The sequence below is a fragment of the Peromyscus leucopus genome, chromosome X (genome assembly GCF_004664715.2).
Source record: "Peromyscus leucopus breed LL Stock chromosome X, UCI_PerLeu_2.1, whole genome shotgun sequence".
NCBI classification, from domain to species: Eukaryota; Metazoa; Chordata; class Mammalia; order Rodentia; family Cricetidae; genus Peromyscus; species Peromyscus leucopus.
Window position 1 is genome coordinate 38,159,130 of NC_051083.1, and position 21,877 is coordinate 38,181,006.

At 40.0% G+C, this 21,877-nt stretch overlaps 2 protein-coding genes across 6 annotated transcripts in view; one reads left to right on the forward strand and one right to left on the reverse strand.

Moving 5' to 3' along the window:
• The first annotated feature begins 2,255 nt into the window (after positions 1-2,255).
• On the forward strand, positions 2,256-3,614 carry LOC114695813 (E3 ubiquitin-protein ligase RNF168-like). The gene has a single exon (XM_028873274.1). It carries the CDS (start codon positions 2,256-2,258, stop codon positions 3,612-3,614), a length of 1,359 nt encoding a protein of 452 aa, XP_028729107.1.
• An 8,257-nt stretch (positions 3,615-11,871) lies between these two features.
• Positions 11,872-21,877, reverse strand: part of Acot9 (acyl-CoA thioesterase 9) — a 77,804-nt gene continuing 67,798 nt past the window's right edge. For all 5 annotated transcript variants that reach the window (XM_028873199.2, XM_028873198.1, XM_028873197.1 and 2 more), the window contains 7 exons: positions 15,549-15,616; positions 14,222-14,333; positions 13,978-14,068; positions 13,706-13,791; positions 13,024-13,111; positions 12,731-12,881; positions 11,872-12,170 (listed from right to left, as the gene is read on the reverse strand). In XM_028873199.2, coding sequence (XP_028729032.1) covers positions 12,082-12,170; positions 12,731-12,881; positions 13,024-13,111; positions 13,706-13,791; positions 13,978-14,068; positions 14,222-14,333; positions 15,549-15,616 — 685 coding nt within the window. In that variant the 3' untranslated portion in view covers positions 11,872-12,081. The remainder of the gene's footprint in view (positions 12,171-12,730; positions 12,882-13,023; positions 13,112-13,705; positions 13,792-13,977; positions 14,069-14,221; positions 14,334-15,548; positions 15,617-21,877) is intronic.

Consider the following 21,877-nt stretch of genomic DNA (forward strand, 5'->3'; position numbering starts at 1 on the left):
CAGAAATTTCCTAGTTTGCTTAATGTGCTTACAGATATTTTTTTAAATGTGTCTGTGATCAAGTAGGTTTCACAATAGCAGATATTAGAAAGTGAAGCAGGGTTTTTAATTTAATTTTATTATTTTATATGAATGTTTTGTATAAAAGTCTGTGCACCATGTCATGCCATGCCCTTGATGATCAGAAGAGGGCACTGGATCTCCTGGAACTGAAATTAGACCGTTGTGACTAGCTATATGGGTACTATGGATCAAACCCTGGTCCTCTGAAAGAGCAGCCAGCGCTCTTAAACCCTGATCCATAACTCCAGAGCAGCAAAGGAGGGTTTTACAGGTGCTTGCTTTTATCTTTTGTAAGTCACAATGCATTATAATACACCCAAGGAGGGTGTTGTCTGTTCATGCAGTGTTTTTCAATGTGGCTTGTGAATAAACCTCAGCTAATGGTAGAGGCTGACCTCCCCATTTCTGCCTTCACTATTGATTTTAATATGGGTAAAATGATTTACTTCATCTGCTAAAAAAATAATAACAGAAGCTGGGTGGCAGTGGTACATGCCTTTAATCCCAGCACTCGGGAAGCATCGCCAGGTGGATCTCTGTGAGTTTGAGGCCAGCCTGGACTATAGAGTGAGATCCAGGACAGGTACCAAAACTACACAGAGAAACCCTGTCTCGAAAAAATAAATAAAATAAAATAAATAAAATAACAGAGCCTCCATTCCTCTTATTCAGCTCCCAGACCTGTTTCCAAAATCTTGATGTTTCTTCTTTGTATTTCTTTTCTTTTTTTTTTCTTTTTTTTTTTTTTTTTTTTTTTGGTTTTTCGAGACAGGGTTTCTCTGTGTAGCTTTGCGCCTTTCCTGGAACTCACTTGGTAGCCCAGGTTGGCCTCAAACTCACAGAGATCCGCCTGGCTCTGCCTCCCGAGTGCTGGGATTAAAGGCGTGCGCCACCACCGCCCGGCTTTCTTCTTTGTATTTCTTAGGTGTAATAATATTCACGTTCCTACTGTGTAGGCTGGTTTTTTTTTTTTTTTTTTTTTTTTTTTCGAGACAGGGTTTCTCTGTGTAGCTTTGCGCCTTCTTGGTAGCCCAGGCTGGCCTCGAACTCACAGAGATCCGCCTGGCTCTGCCTCCCGAGTGCTGGGATTAAAGGCATGCGCCACCTGTTTTTTTAAAAACCAACAGACCACAAAGATCTTCTGAAAAACCAGATCGACTTGACGAGGCTTTCCAGAATTGGCCAATCACAATGACGTCAAAAACTCTGACAATGTATTTGTGCTAAATGCTAACAGCAAAAATCTATGCTTTTGTTTAAGCTTCACTTGCTTTCAAAGGTCATGAAAGACTTTAATAAGATTCTCTCTGCTGTGGCTGAGGGCTGCTTACATTCTCCTACTCCCAGGAGGGGATTGTAAATTAGGCTTGGCTGTGAATAAATTTTACCCTGCAATATCTTGATGTTAGCTCCTGGTTTTTGACATCATAGCACTATTAGGAATTCACTCAAGAAAAAGACAAATGCTTGAAATGAATCTAGTCCCTTGCCGTCTATCTAGCACAAGACACCATAACTTTTTTTTTTAAGATTTTATTTTTTTATTATGTATACAGCATATATGACAGCAGGCCAGAAGAGGGCACCAGATCTCATTACAGGTGGTTGTGAGCCACCATGTGGTTGCTGGGAATTGAACTCAGGACCTCTGGAAGAGCAGTCAGTGCTCTTAACCACTGAGCCATCTCTCCAGTCCCCAACACCATAACTTTTGAAAAATCAATAATATACCATCCTCATAGACTGCATATTGAAGGAAGACCTAAACAAAAACTAAGAATTTAGAGCTCAGGAATGGTGGCAGCATGCCTATAATCCCAGCGTGTACGAGGTTGAGATACGAGAATCACAAGCTCAATACTTGTCTGGACCACAAAGTCAGACCCTGTCTTATATAAAACATAACAATTCCAAGTTTCCTCGGAGGGATACATTACAACCGGAAGATCGATCAAAAGTTCTCACTTTAAAAGTTCTCACTTAGGGCTGACAGACGCGAAAGGAGTTCTAGAACATTCCCATGAAGCAGTAGGGGCCCTCTCGGCTACCGTAACCGGATATCAAGTAACGCGTGACGGAAGTGCCCGGCTCTCTCCCTCTCTTTAGTCGCCATTGCTGTTGCCGCCATTCACGGAGCATCCTCTCAGGCTGCTGAGGTACCGGTTTAAATTGGGACTTGTTTATTTACTAAAATGGCCTTATCTAAACCTGATGACTTGACTTTAGATGACTGCCAGTGTCTCCTTTGTATGGAATTTCTCATCGAGCCCATAACTCTGCCTTGTAACCACACAGTGTGTAAGTCATGCTTTAAGGCCCTTCTCCGAAAAACATTTTTATCGTGCCCTTTCTGCCGCACCTGGGTCTCTTCATGGGCTCGGTACCATACTCATATAAGTAGTCTTATCAATAAGGAACTGTGGGAAAGAATTCAAGCTCAGTATCCAGAGGAATGCAGTCGTAGGTGCCCTGAGGAGGACAAGTCATGTTTGGTCTCCTATGAGGATCCGCCGCCAGTTCGAGTAATAAGTAATCCCGGGGAATTGAGGAAAGAATATGAAGAGGAGATGCTCAGGCTAGAGGCTGAGCGCCAGGCCACCGAGGAAAAACAAAACAGAGCTACTAAGAAATACATAAGGCAGTTATTGGCAAAGGACATGGAGGAGGAAAAAATACGGGCAGAAAAGCGCAGACTGGAAGAACAAAAGCAAAGGGAGGAGGAAGAGGCTAAAAAACTCAGCATGGATGATACAGCAACATCCCCAAGAAAGAGAAAAAGGAAACAAAAACATTGTGACAACGTCTCAAAATTTTCCGTTCCTTGCTCTCAGCTTGAGTCAGCATCACAGCATGATGCTGTGCAAGATAGTAAGAAAACATCTGTAAAAACTGACAGTGATGGGAAGAGCACTGGCGGACAGGGAAAGAAAACTAAAACAGGTACAAGAGGTCCTGAGATTCCAAACCCTGGTGCTATAAGTTCCCGTTATGCATTGTGTTACGGCTGTGATGTGAAAGTGGGCACTTCGGGAAATGAGGCAGCAGAACCAAGCTGCTCTAATCACAACTTGTATGTACCACCTAAGAACATTAAAGCAGAAGCTACGGCTCACTCTCCTGCCGAAACAGAGAGTGGAAGCAGTGTATCAGCCATGACAGTGGAAATTGGAAACGGCACAACTGAGGCAAAAGCTAAAATGTCTCACTCTTCGAGCGGTAAACATACTTCTAAAAGAAAGCATGAGAAATCTTCATCTGAAGCAGCCAGTGAGCTTGGCACTTACGACCTGCCCTCCAAATCTTCCTCAGATGAAGACGAAATGCAAGTCTTAATTACCAAAAAGCTGATAGATTTGGAGAATCTGTATTTTGAGAAGCATCAGCAAGAAGAACAAGATAGACTATTTGCATTGGAGCTTCAAAAAGCATTTGATGAAGAAGGGAAGAAAATGTGGAGTGAAAAGGTCCCAAAGAACAATCCATACCACTACGATTCCTCCCCTCCAGACACTTCAGCAAAAGGAGAGGGTTCCAAAGATAAGGACATCTGAAAGGTAAAGTAATATAAAGTATTTAAGACCTAAATTAATCACCTTTTTAAAAGATGCAGTTTAAGCATTTAGCTAATGTTAGTGAGGAAAAGATGGCAAATTCTGGTAGAGAATGAGAATTATAAACAAAGTTTTCATTGCTCATTGCCAAGTATTTCACAGAAAAGTGTTTTTCAAGTGTTTTGAGAAGTAGACAAAATAATGCAGGGGTAGGATGTTTTGAACCCCTAAAACTACATTGTGAAGTTGTCTTTTCTATGATAGAACCTATAAATGTATCATTAAATATTTGAAATTGTCATTTGATGGGCACACTCTCACTGTCTTTGTTGTTTTGCTATCATTTGAAACAGGGTCTCTTGAGATCCTCCTGCCAGCCTTCTGAGTGCCGTATTTACAGATGTGCATCACTACGTCAACCTGCATTCATCTTTAATGGACCTTATGATTACAGAGAATAGAAATGTGGTTCTGTAAAACTCAAGTCATAAGCAAGGGTGCCTAGCCTTCATGCTATTAATGGTTATTCTGTTGTTAGTAGGGGTGATAACTATGTTTGATAGTTCTTATGGATATAAAATGCCTTGGGAATGCTAGACCTCTTGAAGTCTTTTATCCCCAACTCACTAATTGCTTGCTATTCAAACAAACTTGTTAATAGTTTTTTGTTTGTTTGTTTGTTTTGAATGGAATAAAGACCCAGGTAGATCTCAGTTTAGTTTGAGGCCAGCCTGGTCTACATAGTAAGTTCTAGAGAGCTAGATAATGAGAGCTTGTCTCAGTCAAACCAGACCAGAGAAAACAATAAACTTAAAATAGGATAAAAGGGCTAGAGGTATGAGTTAGTAGAGGTATAGGTTAGTAGTAAAGTGCCCTGAGTTCAATCACTGGTCTGGAAAAAAAACAGAAAAGAATAGGAAGATAGGAAGTTACTCCAAGAAAGTAACAGCAAAATATTTTATGGTAAGGAACCTGAAATAATTACATTTATTTCCACTTAGTATTTCTTCTGTTGATACTAATTTTTGTATGTATTGAGACAAATAGTATCATATTTAGGGGCTGGATTTGGTTGCACTTCCCTGCAGTCCCAGAACCTGGGAGACTGAGACAGGAGAATTATAGTTCAAGTCCAACCTGGGCTCCATGGCAAGATCCTGTCTCAAAAAAGTTTTAAAAAATAGGAGTTGAGAACTTAGTTTAGAAGTAGCATACTTGACTATAAGGCATTAAGACCCTGGGTTTGGTTCCCAGTACCAAAATATAGGAATAATAAATGTGAGAGTTGTTTTTGAGCTAGTGAAGTATACCTTTAAGTATTTCCAGAGAGGGTCAGGATGTGGGGCAGTGACTAAAGGAAAAGACCTGCCCAGATGGAAAAAGCTGAAGAAGCCAGAAGACATTAGATTCCAGCCTCCACCTGTCAACATGAACCTGACAGTAGCAACTCTCCAGTGAACATCCAGATCTTCAGCACCAGATGGGGACTACCAGAGGCTTCCAGAAGACACCTTTCTGTCTACTGGCTAAGTTTAATTAATATGAACTTTAGCAGACAGTTCTAATGTTTCTAAGAGTCATTTATCCTTTTTGCCTTTCACTTAACATTTTAATAAATTTTAATTAGCTTTATAAACATTGTAGGTTTCCTTATCTTTTTATACATAGTTTTGGCTGACCCTACTCCCACCCTCTCCTCTCCCTCATCTCCCAGATCCCTATCTCCTCCATCTCCCTGACCTTTACCTCTAACACACACACACACTTAAACCCACCCTCAATATTCCCCCTTCCACTTTCATATCAGCTGTTTTAGTGTCCTCCCCACCTTAAAGCTTCATTTCCCTCCCTCTAATGGACCCCTTTCTAATTTCCAGGCCTCTACATACAGCTACTCCCATACAAATTCACATACATAAAACTTAGAAGCTAGAATTTGTATATGTAGTATTTGTCTTTTATGTCCTATGGCTAATTGACCTTACATTTATCAGTTCTTATCTCAATGTGTTATTCTCCAAATTTTGTAATGAGATTGTTAATCTTTATATACTTAATCCTTATATCAATTTTATTGGGCATATATATAAATTGTAAATATATATATATTCATATATATATTGCATAGCTGGAGATTACACCTAGGACCCTGGGAATATTGGTCAGTCACTCCACCACTAAACTCCTAGCCCTTCAGTGCCAATTTCAATTTTGATTTGCATTTTCTCATAAAAAAGTGTCCTTTGAGCAATGATTGTGGTAATAATGTAGTTTTAATTGAAAACTAACAAAATTTGTCTGAAACAAAAACCTATCTTCTCCTTGCGTCAGTTTTGTTTTGAAGAGCAGTATTTCAGGGTAGAATTTTTGGAGCTCCACAAAATCAAACTTCCTTAGTTAAATCTTGTTAGACCAGATCATAACTGAAAAATTTTAAAAGGGCTATATTATGATATATTTAGGATTTATACATTTGTCTGTGAAGAAGTCAGCCTCCCAGACTGAAGTTCATTTTAGGATATATTTTTCTCTATTAGTCATTGTTCTTTCTGCCATGTGAATTTGTTAGACTAATGAAAAGATCAGTGCCAGGTATTAGAATGCACTGCTAACTTTTTCACTTTGGTAGAATACAAAAATGCTTGATTTTTTCAGTGCACACTAAAGCTGTGCAGATGTTAAAGGCAGTGGTGACTTATGCCTTTAATCCCAGCACTCTGTGGAGGCAGAGCCAGGCAGACCTCTGTGAGTTCAAGGCCAGGCTGGTGTACAGAGCGAGATCCAGGACAGGCACTAAAACTACACAGAGAAACCCTGTCTTGAAAAAAACAAAAAAATATGAATATTAAAGGAATAAAATTAATAAAAATGTTCTCATCTGTTTTTTTTGTTTGAGACAGGGTTTCAGCCCAGACTGTCCTCTAACTTACTATGTAGTTGAGGATGACTTCATTATCATCATTATCATCATCATCATCATTATTGAAACAAGGTCTCACTATGTAGCCCTAGCTGTCTTGGATCTCACTCTGTAGATCAGGCTGGCCTCAAACTCAGCAATCCACCTGTCTCTGCCTCCTGAGTGCTGAGATTAAAGGAATGCACCACAATGCTGAGGTTAACTTTAAATCCTCCTGTCACTAGCTCTGGGTTGGGGGATTACAGGTATGAGGCACCATAACACAGTTTATTTGGTGCTGGAAATGAATCCAGGGTTTAATTCATGATGGACAATAACTCTACCAACTGAGCTACAGCCCCCAGCCCTCTCTACTATTTCTTCAGGAAGAGAAACAGAACATTAATAATCTAGAAACAATGTTATCTTTTAGAATATGTTTTAATCTAATCTACTTAAAAATCTTTATTCAAAACAAAACATCTTTATTTTCTATGCTTAAGGTTGAACATGCCAGGCAAACACTCCACCACTGAGCTATGCAGCCTCAGCCCAGAATCTCAATATCTGTATTAGTAAATACTAACAAAATTTGGGTTACTTCTGACTTGAAAAGTTTAATTAAAAACAAAATAAGCTATTTATTTGTTTGATCTCAGTGGGATTCAAAGAAAGACAATTAACAAATATAATTTTACCTATCAAAAGCCATAGACATTTTTTTTTTGGTTTTTCGAGACAGGGTTTCTCTGTGTAGCTTTGCGCCTTTCCTGGCACTCACTTGGTAGTCCAGGCTGGCCTCGAACTCACAGAGATCCGCCTGGCTCTGCCTCCCGAGTGCTGGGATTAAAGGCGTGCGCCACCAACGCCCGACTTTTTTTTTTTTTTTTTGCATAGACATTTTTAAAAGACAAAAATTTGGCAATTTCCAGAGCAACTGTGAATATCTAACTGAGTGTGCTTGACTGTTCTGGAATTCTCTATCTTAACTGTTTGCATAGTGTTTGGCCTAGATAGCTTACTTCTTCATACTGTTCCCGAGGAAAGAATTTAGGGGCCAAATGTTTTAGGTGTTTAGGATATTTCTCACAACACTGTGTTTAAAACAGAAAAAAAAATCCCAAACAAACTTCAGTGTACAGGCACAAATGCTTAATCGTATAATGCATAATGTATAAAGAGATATATAGTCAATCTCTTAAATGAATTTAACTTAATGGAGATCATCTCCATTTAGCCATCTAGCTAAGTCTTATGTAGCCATGTCATGTGTAGATCTATAAAACACAGCACCAAATGGCCAGATGAGTCACCAAGTGGTAGTGATCCCATTCAATTAAACTGCATGCCTCACAGTGAGCTGTTTGTTCCCATGACTGTTCATGCCAGATACCTTATATTGACTATGATTTTAATAAGTATTACACAAACAGTTTTAAATCAGTCTAGATCATTCCAAGGCAGAGCTGTCTGTTTTCATTGATCTACAGCCCTTAATAAAGAACACTGCCAGAAATTCCTTTAATCTTCTATGTACCCTCTATTCTGCTCCCTCCTCTTCTAAACTTGATCAAGTTCCCTTCCCATCATGGAATAAACTGTCTTAGGTGCAAATTAATGGCACTGCTGGCTACAGTGTAACACTGTGTTGGAACACATGCAAGTCCCTTGGTTTAATCTACAATCCCAAAAAGAAAAAAAAGGAATGGGTGAGGGGAAGGAAAAAAGAATAAGAGGTGAAAATGGTGAGGAATGGGAGATAGGGAAGGCAAGAAATAAGAAATGGAATGTTTCCCTTTAAGTTCCCAGTGGGTTTGATGCCTCCTGCTATTATATTCCTTGAATGCAGCATGCTGTACTTCTCAAGAGTACTCTGCACTCAAACTGCCAGCAGGCCACTTCTGATCTGCTAGACCTTGAGCAAGGCACTTAGCCTACATGCACTTCAATTTCCTGAGTGGCAAACCCTATGGTGAGTTACAGATCCTGCCTCACCATGATACTTGAAAGAAATATGATCTCATACAGGTCAAATGCCTGACTAGTGCACAGAGGATATCTTTCTGTATGCTGTGAATGTGTTGCTCTGGTTGATTGCTAAATAAAACACTGATTGGCCCGGCAGGAAGTATAGTATAGGAGGGATAAGCAGAGAGGAGAATTCTACCAGCTGCCGCCACCATGAGAAGCAAGATGTAAAGTACCAGTATGCCACAAGCCACGTGGCAACTTATAGATTAATAGAAATGGGTTAATTTCCTGTGGAGAAGAAGTGGATGAGATCTACATGTGGACTGGGTGTGGGGGGTGGCAGAGGGTGAGGAGAGGGGGATGAGAACATAGGGAAATGGGAGGGTCAAGCTGGAACAGGGACAGAGTGGGAGGGCAGGGAAGAAGATACCATGATAGATGAGGACATCATGGGAATAGGAAGAGGGAGGGTGCTGGGGAGGCTCTCAGGAATCTACAAGGTTGACCCCACCTTGGTCTGCTGGCAGTGGTCCAGAAGGTACCTGGACCAATCTACTCTAGTGACCAGCCTAGCAAATAACCTTGCTGTCATTATAGAGCCCTTGTTCAGTGACTGATGGAGGCAGATACAGAGATCCATGGCCAGGGACCAGGCTGAGCTTCGGCAATCCAACTGATGAGAGAGAGGAGAGATACTGCAGGAGAGGGACGTTGAGATCAGTATGGGAGGACGTGCAGAGATGACCAGCTACACTAGTGGAAGCCCATGAACTGTGGTCTGGTGGCTGTGGAGACCCCATGGGACTGGACTAGGCCTTCTGGACACAGAAGACGGTTGTTTGGCTTGAACGGTTTGGGGGGCACCCAGGCAGGGGGGATCAGGATCTGTCCCTGGTCTATGGGCAGGCTTCTGGAATCCGGTGCCTGTGCTGTGACACCTTGCACAGCCTTGATGCAGTAGGAAAGGGCTTGGACCTAACTAGGCTCAGTGTGCTGGGCTGTGCTGACTCCCCATGAGAGACCTTGATTAGGGGCATGTGTGGTAGCATGGGAAAGAGGGCTTAGGGGTGGGAGGAGGGAGGAGGGGGGTCTGTGGATAGCATGTGGAATGAGTAGAAAAATTCTTAAGAAAAATGAAAAAAAATCACATCCACATTTCCTTAGTTAATTAGTAAGATGCATTTCTTATATTGCTAAGCAGGGCTATAAAAACCCCAGTTGAATAAAAATGGCAAAGTTATTATGAGAATATAAAGTTAGATCTTGATATCACTCATGAAAATCCATGTAACATTTCTAAGAATAACCATAAGATGTATGAAAAAGTTGGAGAAAAGTTTCTTACTGCACAATCCTGGAGCTCCAGCTCTTATTCCACTAATGGCATTATCTAAAACATAATAGTGTCTATAGGCAGAGCTATAACTATGACAGTCAGCTACACTATTACAAAGTGCTCATACTATTATTTCACTCAGTTTAGCCATCCCTCTGCACCCTGTCAATGTGTCCTTGGGCTTCTCAAGTCCTCTCTGAAAGACCAAGCTTCAGAAACATTACTCAGCTTACCTCACACAATATACAACAGGATGTGATCTAGCAATTTACAGAGATATGATGTCTATGTAAACAGGTGCTTTTCGTCTTCACTAATGAACCACAAGTGGAAACAGAAAAAAATAGAGAGAAAACAGAAGGAAAGTCTACAGGAGGTGAATAAAACACAACTTTTAACTTAAAAGCACTAATTCTCTCTGTGTGGTGATTTCCAAGGAGGAAGAAAGAGAGGAAATGAGGGAGGCCAAAGAGAGTGGAGGGCACAAAGTTGCAAAACCTAGGTCCTTGTCTGTGCATGTCCACTTGTGACAGTATCCTGAGCTTCAGAGAGAAGCTAGGTTTGAAATCTGAGTGTAAGAGGCTACTCCATGAGATACACTTTCAATTATCAAGTACATAAAATTGAAAACAGTCAAAATTACAATTTCCTCACATCAGGAATATGAAAGATAGGACCACTTATGTGTTTTAAATTGTCCACTAATCTTTAATGGATGTGATATGATGGAATTCATCATGTTGGTTTGTATAAAAGTTTTTGTTCTTGGGCCAGGCAGTGGTGGCACACGCCTTTAATCCCAGCACTTGGGAGGCAGAGGCAGGCGGATCTCTGTGAGTTCGAGGCCAGCCTGGACTACCAAGTGAGTTCCAGAAAAGGCGCAAGGCTACACAGAGAAACCCTGTCTCAAAAAACCAAAAAGTTTTTGTTCTCTTGTTTAAGGACATAAAACTGATGAAATATATATGTGGATCAAATTAGATGATCTGTATATCTTAAATCTTATATATAATTACAGTAAGTCAAAGAATAAATTAATATGCTTTTCTCGCTTTAAAAAATGGGTTAATTTAAGATATAAGAACTAGATAGCAAGAAGTCTGCCACAGCCATACAGTTTATAAGTAATATAAGTGTCTCTGTGTGTTTACTTGGGTCTGAGTGGCTGCGGGCCCCAGTTGGACTAGAAAAATCTCCAGTTACAATTGGCACCCAACAGCTCGAGTTTCCACCTAAAACCTGAGAATACTTAATAAGCAATTCTAAACAGAGCCCAAAACAGATTCCTACTTCATGTCTCATGCGGGCAGCTAGTCGCCCAACATGTGGGCTTGAGCTACTCTATGGTGGGTTCACAACGTGCGGGCTTTACCACATGGCAGATTCCAAGCTGCTCAGTTCGCTACGGGGAGGATATAGCTTTTGCTAGTACAAAAAAAAAAAAAAAAAAACTGGAGAAAACTCCAGCTACAATGAACAGTTACTGTTTTTAAACCAGATGTATCCTGCCCAGCCATAAAATGGTGTATCTAGTAAATGCAAGAAGGAACAAATGGTTCTGAGTTTCCTCATCTACCTCATCCCTGGACACTTGTTTGTGATATTTTCAGATTTAAACCTTCCCACAGTCTTTACAGATGCCATAGACTTCCATGAATTCCTTTATCCCCTTTCCATTTACCCTCTATGAACAATAAAACCTTTAGGAGAAAAGCACAAAAACAATAAGCTGGGCAGTGGTGGCACACACCTTTAATTCCAGCACTCAAGAGGCAGAGGCAGAGGCAAAGGCAAGCAGATGTCTGTAAGTTTGAGGCTAGCCTGGTCTACAGAGTGAGTTCTAGGACAGACAGGGCTAGGGAAACCCTGTCTTGAAAAACAACAACAACAAACAATCATATAGAATTGATGGGATTTTAGACAACCTTACTGAAACCAGTCAGCCTTCAAAAGAATGTCGCTCAAAAGAACATGCCCAGCTGTATAAAACTTTTGGCTGAAATCTTTAGTACACAGGCATCAGACGCAATATAGTAGGCTCACAATTCATATCATTGTAAAAGGATTTATTGTTTAATCATTCTTTCACCCCTCAGCCCCATCCAGCCACTCATTCTGCTTTTCTGATCATTCTAAAAGCTGAATATAGTCCCCTTTATGGAAGATGAAAAGCAATGCGAACATCAATACTTTTTAGCATGCCTTTATTAGGCACTATGCCACTGTGCAGGGAGTGCTGGTTTGCAACAAGTAAGATTTTCCTAGGGCTCCACAGGGTAGTCCTTTTTCAAGGTCACTGGGACACTCATGGACTTGAAATGCCGCTGTCCATCTAAATACAACATGGACTCTGAAACACAAGAAAGACACCTCTGGAGAAATGTGCAGCACCCTAGACAAGCATTTAGATGAATAACTAGTTGGGAATACTAGGGAGAGCAACTATGCTGAGAGAGAGACCCTGACTCCATTCTTTTTGTTGGCTGCACTAGGCTTTCATTATCAGTGGCTATTTGCAGTTTGAACCAGCTCCATGTACAACAGCTGTGCAAAGCAGCAATAGCTACTCCTGGGGCCCCAAAGGTATCTTTAGCTTTCAGGGCTACAGAACTTCAAACCCCACGTCTCCCAAAGTCATGCTTCTGAGCTAACAGGCTTGGGGACACTGCTGAGGACAGTTTAAAAGAAGAGGGGTGGAAATATAACTCAGTGGTGGAGTACAAGTTTAGCCCATGTGAATCCCTGGGTTCGGAGGTGATTTAAAAGATGAGGGCTGGGAATATAGCTCAGTGGCAGAGTACTTGCCTAGTGTATGAAAACCCCTGGGTTCAATCCCCTGCCATAGAAAAAAAGAATTTTTTCTTGAGAATTTCTTTCTTTCATTAGGAAGAAGCAATCATCACAACTTACCTCCGTATGTTCTGGGGCAAATCAAGGGTACTTCTTTTTCCGACATGAATGTAAAATGGAAGACATTGGTGGTCATATGCTCATTACTTTCAAGAGAGGACACTTCACTATGTACTCTGACTTGAATGTAATTGTCCTGAGTAAAGCATACCTAACAGATTACAGACATAAGACAATCAGTTGTTTGAGGAAGGAGGAAAGAAACCAGTCATAAAAGAAACACAGAAGGTAAAAACTTCTTTTCTAAACCCAAATGACAAAAAAATACTTTTCACCTTTCACGACACACCTACCTGTGAAGAAAGAAAGAGCAATGAGCCAACTTCAACGGGTTTCTGAAACATGATATCGTCTACTGTCACCACAAATGGCCGGGAACCACTATTGGAGAAAGCCCAAAATTGGAATGAACTGCAAAATTCAGGTCTAAAATGTTTCCCTTAACAATTCACTGATGCAAAACAACAACAGTCAAAAAATAAATGTATAGAAAGGGAAAAATATCAAATGCAGCTACCATGAGGGCAATGTTTATTAAAGTAAAATTCTGGGACTGGATATGCTCTAAATATACTGTATTCATGTATGGCATTACCTAGTAATATATAATAAAAGTTTTTCATTCAAAAAAATCTGAGACATTTAACTTTGATTTTAGAATGTTAGCCCATTAATTAAAGACCTACTGAAAAAAATACAGCAATACAAAAAAGGGAAAAGAAAAAATGATTTGGGACCTATATGATCAGTGTTATCTCTTACATAATTCACCCATTTGGAACATGGAGAGACACATACACCAAAAAAACCCCCAAAACAACAACAATAGAATGTGCCCACAAGCATGTGGACATGTGCACACACAGATCTTATAAAAAGCATAATTCTATAGTGCAGTTCAGAGTGGTTTCAAATGTTTCCTTTCAATGGAATAAAATAACTTGCTTCTCAGAAGTTAACTTAAGTCAAACTCACCCAAAGCTACAAGCAGTAGCCCACCCAAGTTCATATGCTTTCCTCATAAGAAAACCACCAAAGATCCGATTGAAAATGTTCCGCTCCTATTAAAAAATAAATAAGTAAAAAAAAATGAGTATTAATAAATAAAAGTTTGTGGCTACCTTTATATAGAGAACAAAGAAATTAACAATATTGTAAGAAAGGTCCATTTAAAGGTGTGTCAAATTTTAGACAATTATCATGAATGCAATTTAGCATTCAGAAGATTGCTCACAAAGTTCTAGTACCTGAGGGTGACAAATATCCAAGCTCTTGAGTTTTGTATCCTCCATCCACACTGACTTAGGAGGCAAAATTCGACTATGAAAACTTATAGTCCTGTGCAAGTGGAGATGAATGAAACCCAGTTACTGTCATGTTTTCACTGTGGAGAGGAAACAGGTTATAAACATTCTCCACTCAAGTGTGGCTCTGGAGAAGACCTTGGACTCGATTGCTTTCTCAATTTGCAGTCTCCCCATCTTAACTTACTTTGGATCCAGTGTGCTAAGAAACAGCTCATGTATGGCATTCCTCTCCTCGGGACTGGGAGCCATTTTCAGTAAGGAAATGGAGCTAAAGGCAATTCTTCGTCCCTTGTTCACTAGAGTATGCAAAAACAAAGAAGTATGATGATCAGGAGGGTCACCCCACAGCATCTAGGGTGCTTTGCAGCATCCAAAGTATATCTAAGTTCCAAAATCCCACAAGAATAATTTATTATATATATAAAATCTCTAAGAGAAGGCTGCAAAGACCACATAAAATTTCCAAAGATGGACCAGGGACACAGTTGAATGGTAAAACACTTATGCACAGGTACAAGGCCCTGGGTTCCAATCCCAAACCACAAAAGAAAGCTTTTTTTCCCAGTGAGTATTTTCTTTTATTTTTTAAGACTTTATTTTGTTTTGTTTTGTTTTCTTTTGTTTTTCGGGATAAGGTTTCTCTGTGTAACTGCCTTGGCTCTCCTGGAACTTGCTCTGTAGACCAGGCTGGCCTCAAACTCACAGAGCCTGTCTCTGCCTCCCAAGTGCTGGGATCAAAGGCATACACTACCATTGCCCACCTAAATATTTTTTTTTATAATTTATTTTTATTTTATGTGTATTTGGTGTTTTGCCTGCATATATGTCTGTATGACGATGTCAGATCCCATGGAACTGGAGTTACAGACAGGTGTGAGCTGCCATGTGGGTGCTGGGAATTGAACCCAAGTCCTCTAGAATAGCAGCCAGTGTTCTTGACCACCAAACCACCTTTCCAGCCTGAGTATTTTCTTTCAGATGGAAATTATATCACTTTAGTATGAGGACACTGGTTATCATTGATCTACAGCCCTCACCTGACTTGCATTTAAAGCACTAAGATATAATTCCCATTTCATGAAAAATAGCTACCAAAGTTCCAGTACATGACCCTGCACCCATGCACATCCTGACAGCACTAAGTGGACTCAGTTTAAAAAAGAGTACATGAAATTGGGAGAGAAAAGTAGGCAGTGGGTGGGGAAGGAAGGAAAAGAAGGGCAGGGATTGGGGTAGATTTAATCGGAAGACACTATATGCATGTATGAAATTCTCAAGCAATAAAAAAATAAAAAGACAATATGCCTCATTTAATACTATCTCATCAATAAAACTGTTTAAAGCATGAACTCCATAGGGCAAAATACAATATTTTTTTTACTATTAAAAACTTCCTGATATGAGTAAGGCATCTGACTATTATAAGGGAGCCATATAATCTTCAATAATCCCTTCTATGGTAAAATTAATATGCTTTACATTTTTGTTTTACTATAAACAAATTAACATACATTCTCCTTGTCTAAAGAGCTCTTCTTCTTCTGCATTTTCAGGGATGAGTGGATTTACAAATGCCGGCCTAAAGAAAAGAGAAAAATTCAGTTTAAGATTTGGGCTTGATGGCTTACTTTTGTAATCTCAAGATTAGGAATGCTAAGATAGGAGGATGTCAAGTGTATGCTATTTACGCCATTATCTAATAAAAAATTAAGAACAACTGCCTGCCAGTTTTAAAGTCTTCATCGGGGTTATGTCTCAATGATAGGGCACTGGCCTAGCATGAAAAGGTTTCTTTTGCCATCTGTTTTAGGTAATACTTACTGACAGTCTCATACATGGACACTGGAACAATTAAGTAAGCCTTCTCCTTACAGACCTAACTACCCACTAGAAAGTTCACATTCTAAAAAGGATACAGAAGCTGGGCATGGTGGCACATGCCTGTAATCCTAGCACATGAGAGATAGAGGAAGGAGGAATAGGAGTACAAGGTCATCATCATAATGAGTTTGAGGCCAACCTGAACTCCATAAGGCCCTGTCTCAGGAAAAGAAAGGGACAAAGAATACAGGATACAGGTACTTACCACAAAGTTAAACCTGATTCTACTCATTGGGACATAAATATGGGTTTAGAAAGTTCTGCAAGACAACTGACTTGGACTACAAAAATCTCAATGTCTTCAGAGATAGAAAGCAGGAAGGGTACTTCTGCTAAACAAACACGATAACCAAATCAAATGCAGGACCCTTTAGTGCAGCAGTTCTCAACCTGTGGGTCTCAACCCCACAGGGGTAACATATCAGATATTTGCAATATGACTCATAACAGTAGCAAGATTATAGTTATGAAGTAGCAACAAAAAAATCTTATGGTTGGGGGTAATTATAACATGAAGAACTGTATTAAAGGGTTGCAGTATTAGGAAGGTTGATAACAACTGTTTAGTGGATCCTGAATCTGGGCTGGCACTTCACAAGGATATTTTAGGGAAATCTGGTAAAATCCAAATATGAATCATGTATTAGATAATGTAATTGCTTCACTATTAAATAAGTTGGAAACAATGTAATATAAAGCCATTAAAGTCATGTATGAGAATTACTTTGTTCTTAAGAGACAGCCACTAAACTACTGAGAGTTGAAGTCAACAAAAGCATATATTTAAATGATTCAGAAAAGAATGATCCATGTGTGTAATTTCATAGGGTAAGAAAGATAAATGTGGTACCATGTTGACTGGGGAATTTAGGTAAAAGGTATTCACTGCATCACTAAAAATTCTTCAAAATAAAAATAAAACAAATAACTATAATGAGTCAACAAAAGTGATAAAAAATTCTTCAAAATAAAAACTGAATTCCTCACATAATTAAAAAAATAAGGAAAAAAAGAGCTCTTCACTGTAGTGAAAAAATCTAACATATATCATTTGTGAATCTTAGATTTCAAACCAAAACATAAAATTGTATATAATATATACATATACATATATATGACATGAAATTAGGACTGAGACAATCTGGGAAAATGTAGAGGACAGAAGGAGAAGAAAAAAAAAAAAGATGATTGAGGTCAATATGATCCAAGTCTATAATACACTTGTACAAAAATGTCTTTATGAGATCCATCATTCTGTACAGTGAATACATGCTGTATGGTTAGTGTTGTCAATTTGACAGAATCTGGTATCATATGAAAAATAGACCCCTGCATGAGCATGTGAGGGATTATGTAAACTACATTAGCTTCTAGGCATGCCTATGGAAGATTACCTTGACAACACTTACTGAGGTGGGAAGACCAGGCCACTGTGGGTGGCATTATTCAATGGCTGGGATCCCAGACTATAGAAAGTAGAAAAAGTGAGCTGAACTCTAGCATTCATTCACTGTTATCTGCTTCCTGATTATGGATGCAATGTGACCAGTTGCTTTAAGCTCCTGCTGCCTTGATTTCCCTAATATCATAGACTGTACTCTTGACCCATGAGCCCCAAGAAACCCTTTCTCTCCTAAATTCTTTTGTCAGGGTATTTTACCATAGCAAAAAGAAAAGTAACTAAGATATTATACAACACACAACACACACACACACACACACACACACACACACACACACACGCACGCACACTGTATAGGACCAGCAATGTCACTCTGCTCATAAAGGAACTTGCTGACAAGCCTGATGACCTGAATTTTATTCCCCAGACCCACATGGTGGAAGAAGAGAACTGACTGTCCTCTCACTTCCATACATGTGCCATGTCATGTGCATGTACATTTCAATAAATAAATAAAATTTAAAAATGCTTTAAAGCAGTGGTTTTCAACCCTCCTAATGCTGCGACCCTTTAATATAGTTCCTCAAGTTGTGGTGAACCCCAACCAAAAAATTACTTTGTTGCTACCTCATAATTGTAATTTTGCTACTGTTATGAACCATACATATCTGATATGCAAACCCTAAAGGGGTCACGACCCTTAAGTTGAGAATCACTGCTTTAAAGAACCAAAAGAACTGAAATGGGAAGTTTGGGAAGTGGAAATTCATCTGCTGGGAGAGAAACCTGAAACAATACCCTGACTGCAAATGAGTCACTGGCCAGCCACTGTTCACAGAAGGTCAGCTGGAGCTAATAGGAGCAGATGGGTATTATTCTTTGTTCAAATCACAGTTATTAAGGCACTTTTTCTTTTTTAGAAGGGGTCTCACTTAGCCCAGGTTGGCCATAAACTAACAATTTGCCTGTTTCAATCTTCCAAGTGTTAAAATTACAAAAATCATGTGCCACCACAGCTGGCTTAAGGTAGTATTCAATCATAACCTGGATTTCCAAACAAGCTTTCTATATAACAGGGAAAAAATCTCATTACTGACTCCTAGGCTGGGTTTCTAATACATACATGATTGGGTCACCAGATTGTCCTGAGAAAATAGCAATAGAGCGCAATCCCCTTATCCAACTAAACAGCCTTCAGTTTTCAGGCCTTGGGCAAGTACCTGTTGCTGGAAACCAAGTATTCACTTTAACAGTAAAAAAAAATATGACCTGTATAGTTAAATTTCACACATAAATGTCCATTTAAACTCCTGAGGTATTTTGTTTAACACATATCCTAGCTCTATACACTGAGGCATAGAAATAAATGACAAAATATTACCAATATAGTTCCAGTGCCTAGATTTTGGAGTCAGATACTAGTTCCCACTAAAAGGAGCCCCAGGATTCTATAGATAATGGCTGACTCCAGGGTTTTGGAAGGAAGGCTATTAAGATGAAGGAGACAGTACGGGGAGAGATAACTGGAAATGTGGGGCATGTGGAAACCTAGTATAGTATAAACTCCCTGGAATCTATGAGAGTAACCCTAGTGAAGTCCCCTAGTAATGGAGTGCCAAGAGGCATGACATAAGTACACCAGATGGCAATTAATATTCAGGTGTCAGCCCACCAGAAGTTCAACTCTCTGATGGGAATGTTTTGTTCAAGCGAGACTTATGAGAATATAGACTCCAGAATGTCGTTTGCTTATGCTGAGATTTCACATTGTTGCTGCTACATGCTTTTCTCTGGTATCTGATATGATGTATTTATATATGGGGAGTCAACCACTGCCTATAGAATTCCACAAAAAGCTGTTTTATATCATAGCTCAGGTTGACATAGGAAAACAGTTGAATTTCCCCAGCTGCCAAGACATCTGTACACTATTAGAAGATATAAAGCTTCAGAGTAACTTTAGATTAGACCAGGTACCTTGCTAATGGTTTTTAAGATAAACTATTCCCAGCAAAAGCAGTCTACTTCACTAGGACATATAGCCAGCTGTCTGATTTGTTGAACCAAGGTTAAAGGCGCAAAGCAAACTAATTGCTATGCCAGTTTCTCTTGCTAGATATGGCTGATAAATTAGGACAATGATTTTATAGTTTTATAATGCAGGTATGTAACTGGAAAACTCACAGTTCAGCCAACTAACTGTTTTTAATGTTAAGTCCTGAAATTGCACTAGTGACAGACAGCAATTTACCGAGGTCTAGGGACAAATGGCTTTTGTTCAGCTACACAGCGAGGAAAGATTTTTCCAACTGGCTAGAGCTACAGAGAATAATCTGACTTCACAGTCCCTAGAAAGAGTTGCAAGTTTCCTTTTTTATGGTCTAAAGTTACACGCAGGACAGAAAAATATGTTTTAAGATTTAAAATGCTTTTGTTATCACTGTGCTTTGGAGAGTGACAAAGTGAGCTCATACTAAGAGAATTAAGATAAACCTGAATTCCAGCCAAAGCATTTAAGACACAGCTCTCTCCCTGTAAACACTCCCACTGTGAGAGAGTCTGGCATTTATGACTAATGTCAAAATGTTAGTTTAAAATGTTATTACACTCAGAAATATAGGGTGTAGTACATGATTTCCCTATTTTTCTTAGACTCAATAGTTTAGTTTTATAACTCCTTTAAAATCCTTTATAAGACTATCTCCCTAGTAAAATAACAATGTTTGGTTCTTTCTTTGCAACTGCAGCCCACCAATTAGCGAGTTCAGATTTATTCCATGTGAGTTGTTAGGATAACTCTGTTTCTTATTATTTACTGGAATGTGACCTTCAGATGTAACTCCTATATTCAACATGAAAGATTCTGTTGGGTATATGTAACTGTGAAGAACAAAGAGATTCAGAGTCAATATGAGAGAATAAAGTGAGAAACCATCAAGAGAGTGTGAGTTCTTTCCTTTCCCTAAAAATCCTCAGATAGAAAAAAGTCTTTTTTTTCGAGACAGGGTTTCTCTGTGTAGCTTTGTGCCTTTCCTGGGACTCACTTGGTAGTCCAGGCTGGCCTCGAACTCATAGAGATCCGCCTGGCTCTGCCTCCCGAGTGCTGGGATTAAAGGCGTGCGCCGCCACCACCCTGCTAGAAAAAAGTCTTAGCCCCACCTACACCGTGGATTCCTTGCAAGCCCTGTGTGCACCCTTGGAGCTGGTTCCCCAAGGCTACAATAATGAAGGATATAGACCCTAAAGTATCCATCTTCTATAACCAGGCAAGGTTCCTAGCAGTGGGACTGGAACATCAACCCAGTCACAAAACCTTTGACCTACAATCTGTTCTGCCCGCAAAATGTACTGGGGTAATGGTGGCACAAAACTTGTGGGAGAGGCCCACCAATGACTGACCCAACTTGAGGCCCATTCCATGAGAGGAAGCCCATACCTGACACTGGCTGGATGACCAGGAACAAGAGGCAGGATAGTCTAGAGACCCAGGATAGAACCAAACATGACTGGCCAAAAAAAAAAGTCAAAGAAATGATTCCTAATGATATTTTGCTATACTCGTAGATCAGTGCCTAGCCCAATTGTCATCAGAGTGGCATCATCCAGCAACTGATGGGAGCAGATGCAAAGACCTACGGCAAAACATTAGGCAGAGCTTGGGGAATCCTGCTGAAGAGGGCAAGGAAGTATTGTAGGAGCCAGAGGGGTCAAGACACCATGAGAATACAGCCCACAGAATCAACTAAGCAGGGCACAGAGCAGCTCATAGAGACTGAAGTGACAAACACAGACTCTGTATGGGTCTGAACTAGGTCCTGTGCATATACGTTATAGCTGTATAGCTTAGAGTTCCTGTGGGACTCCTGACAAGTGGAGTGGAGAGGGTGTCTGTGACTCTTTTGCCTGCACTTGGGACCCCTTTGCCAAGTACAGCTGTGATTTGAGGGTGCCCAGTTTTATTGTAACTTGTTAGACCATGTTTGGTGGATATCCCTGGGAGGCCTGCTCTTTTTGTTTTTGAAGGGAAACAGAGGAGGGAGATGTTTAAGGGAGAAAGGAGGTGGGGGAAGGGTCTGGGGGGAGTGAAGGGAGGGGAAACTGCAGTCAGGATGAAATGTATGAGAGAATAAAAGGGGGGAAAGGTGAGCCTACACCTTCTTGACATACCAGAGGACAGGAAGGTATAACAGACTAATGGGGTAGATAAGTGCTCCTCTTAGCCTTACAGAGAGAAGCTTCTTTGTATAGTGGCCAGAGGTTAACTGTTGAGTTCTCATCACTAAATGAGGTTCTTTATCAGCCATTCCTGGCTCAGGGAACTGTAAGGATATACATATAAGAACAGGAAGATGGGGAAGAATGCTGTGAAAAACTATCTTCTGGACATGACAAGACAGTTTATATTCATGAACTCACAACGCTGTGGTTACCTGCACTAACTGGAGGCCATCGGCATTTCATCATGGATGGGGAGAGGCTCATGAAGTCTTGCCCATTCCAGAGGTTTGCCTGAGGGAAGTCACCATTTTCTTCAGTGGTGTAGCTACTGATAAGTTA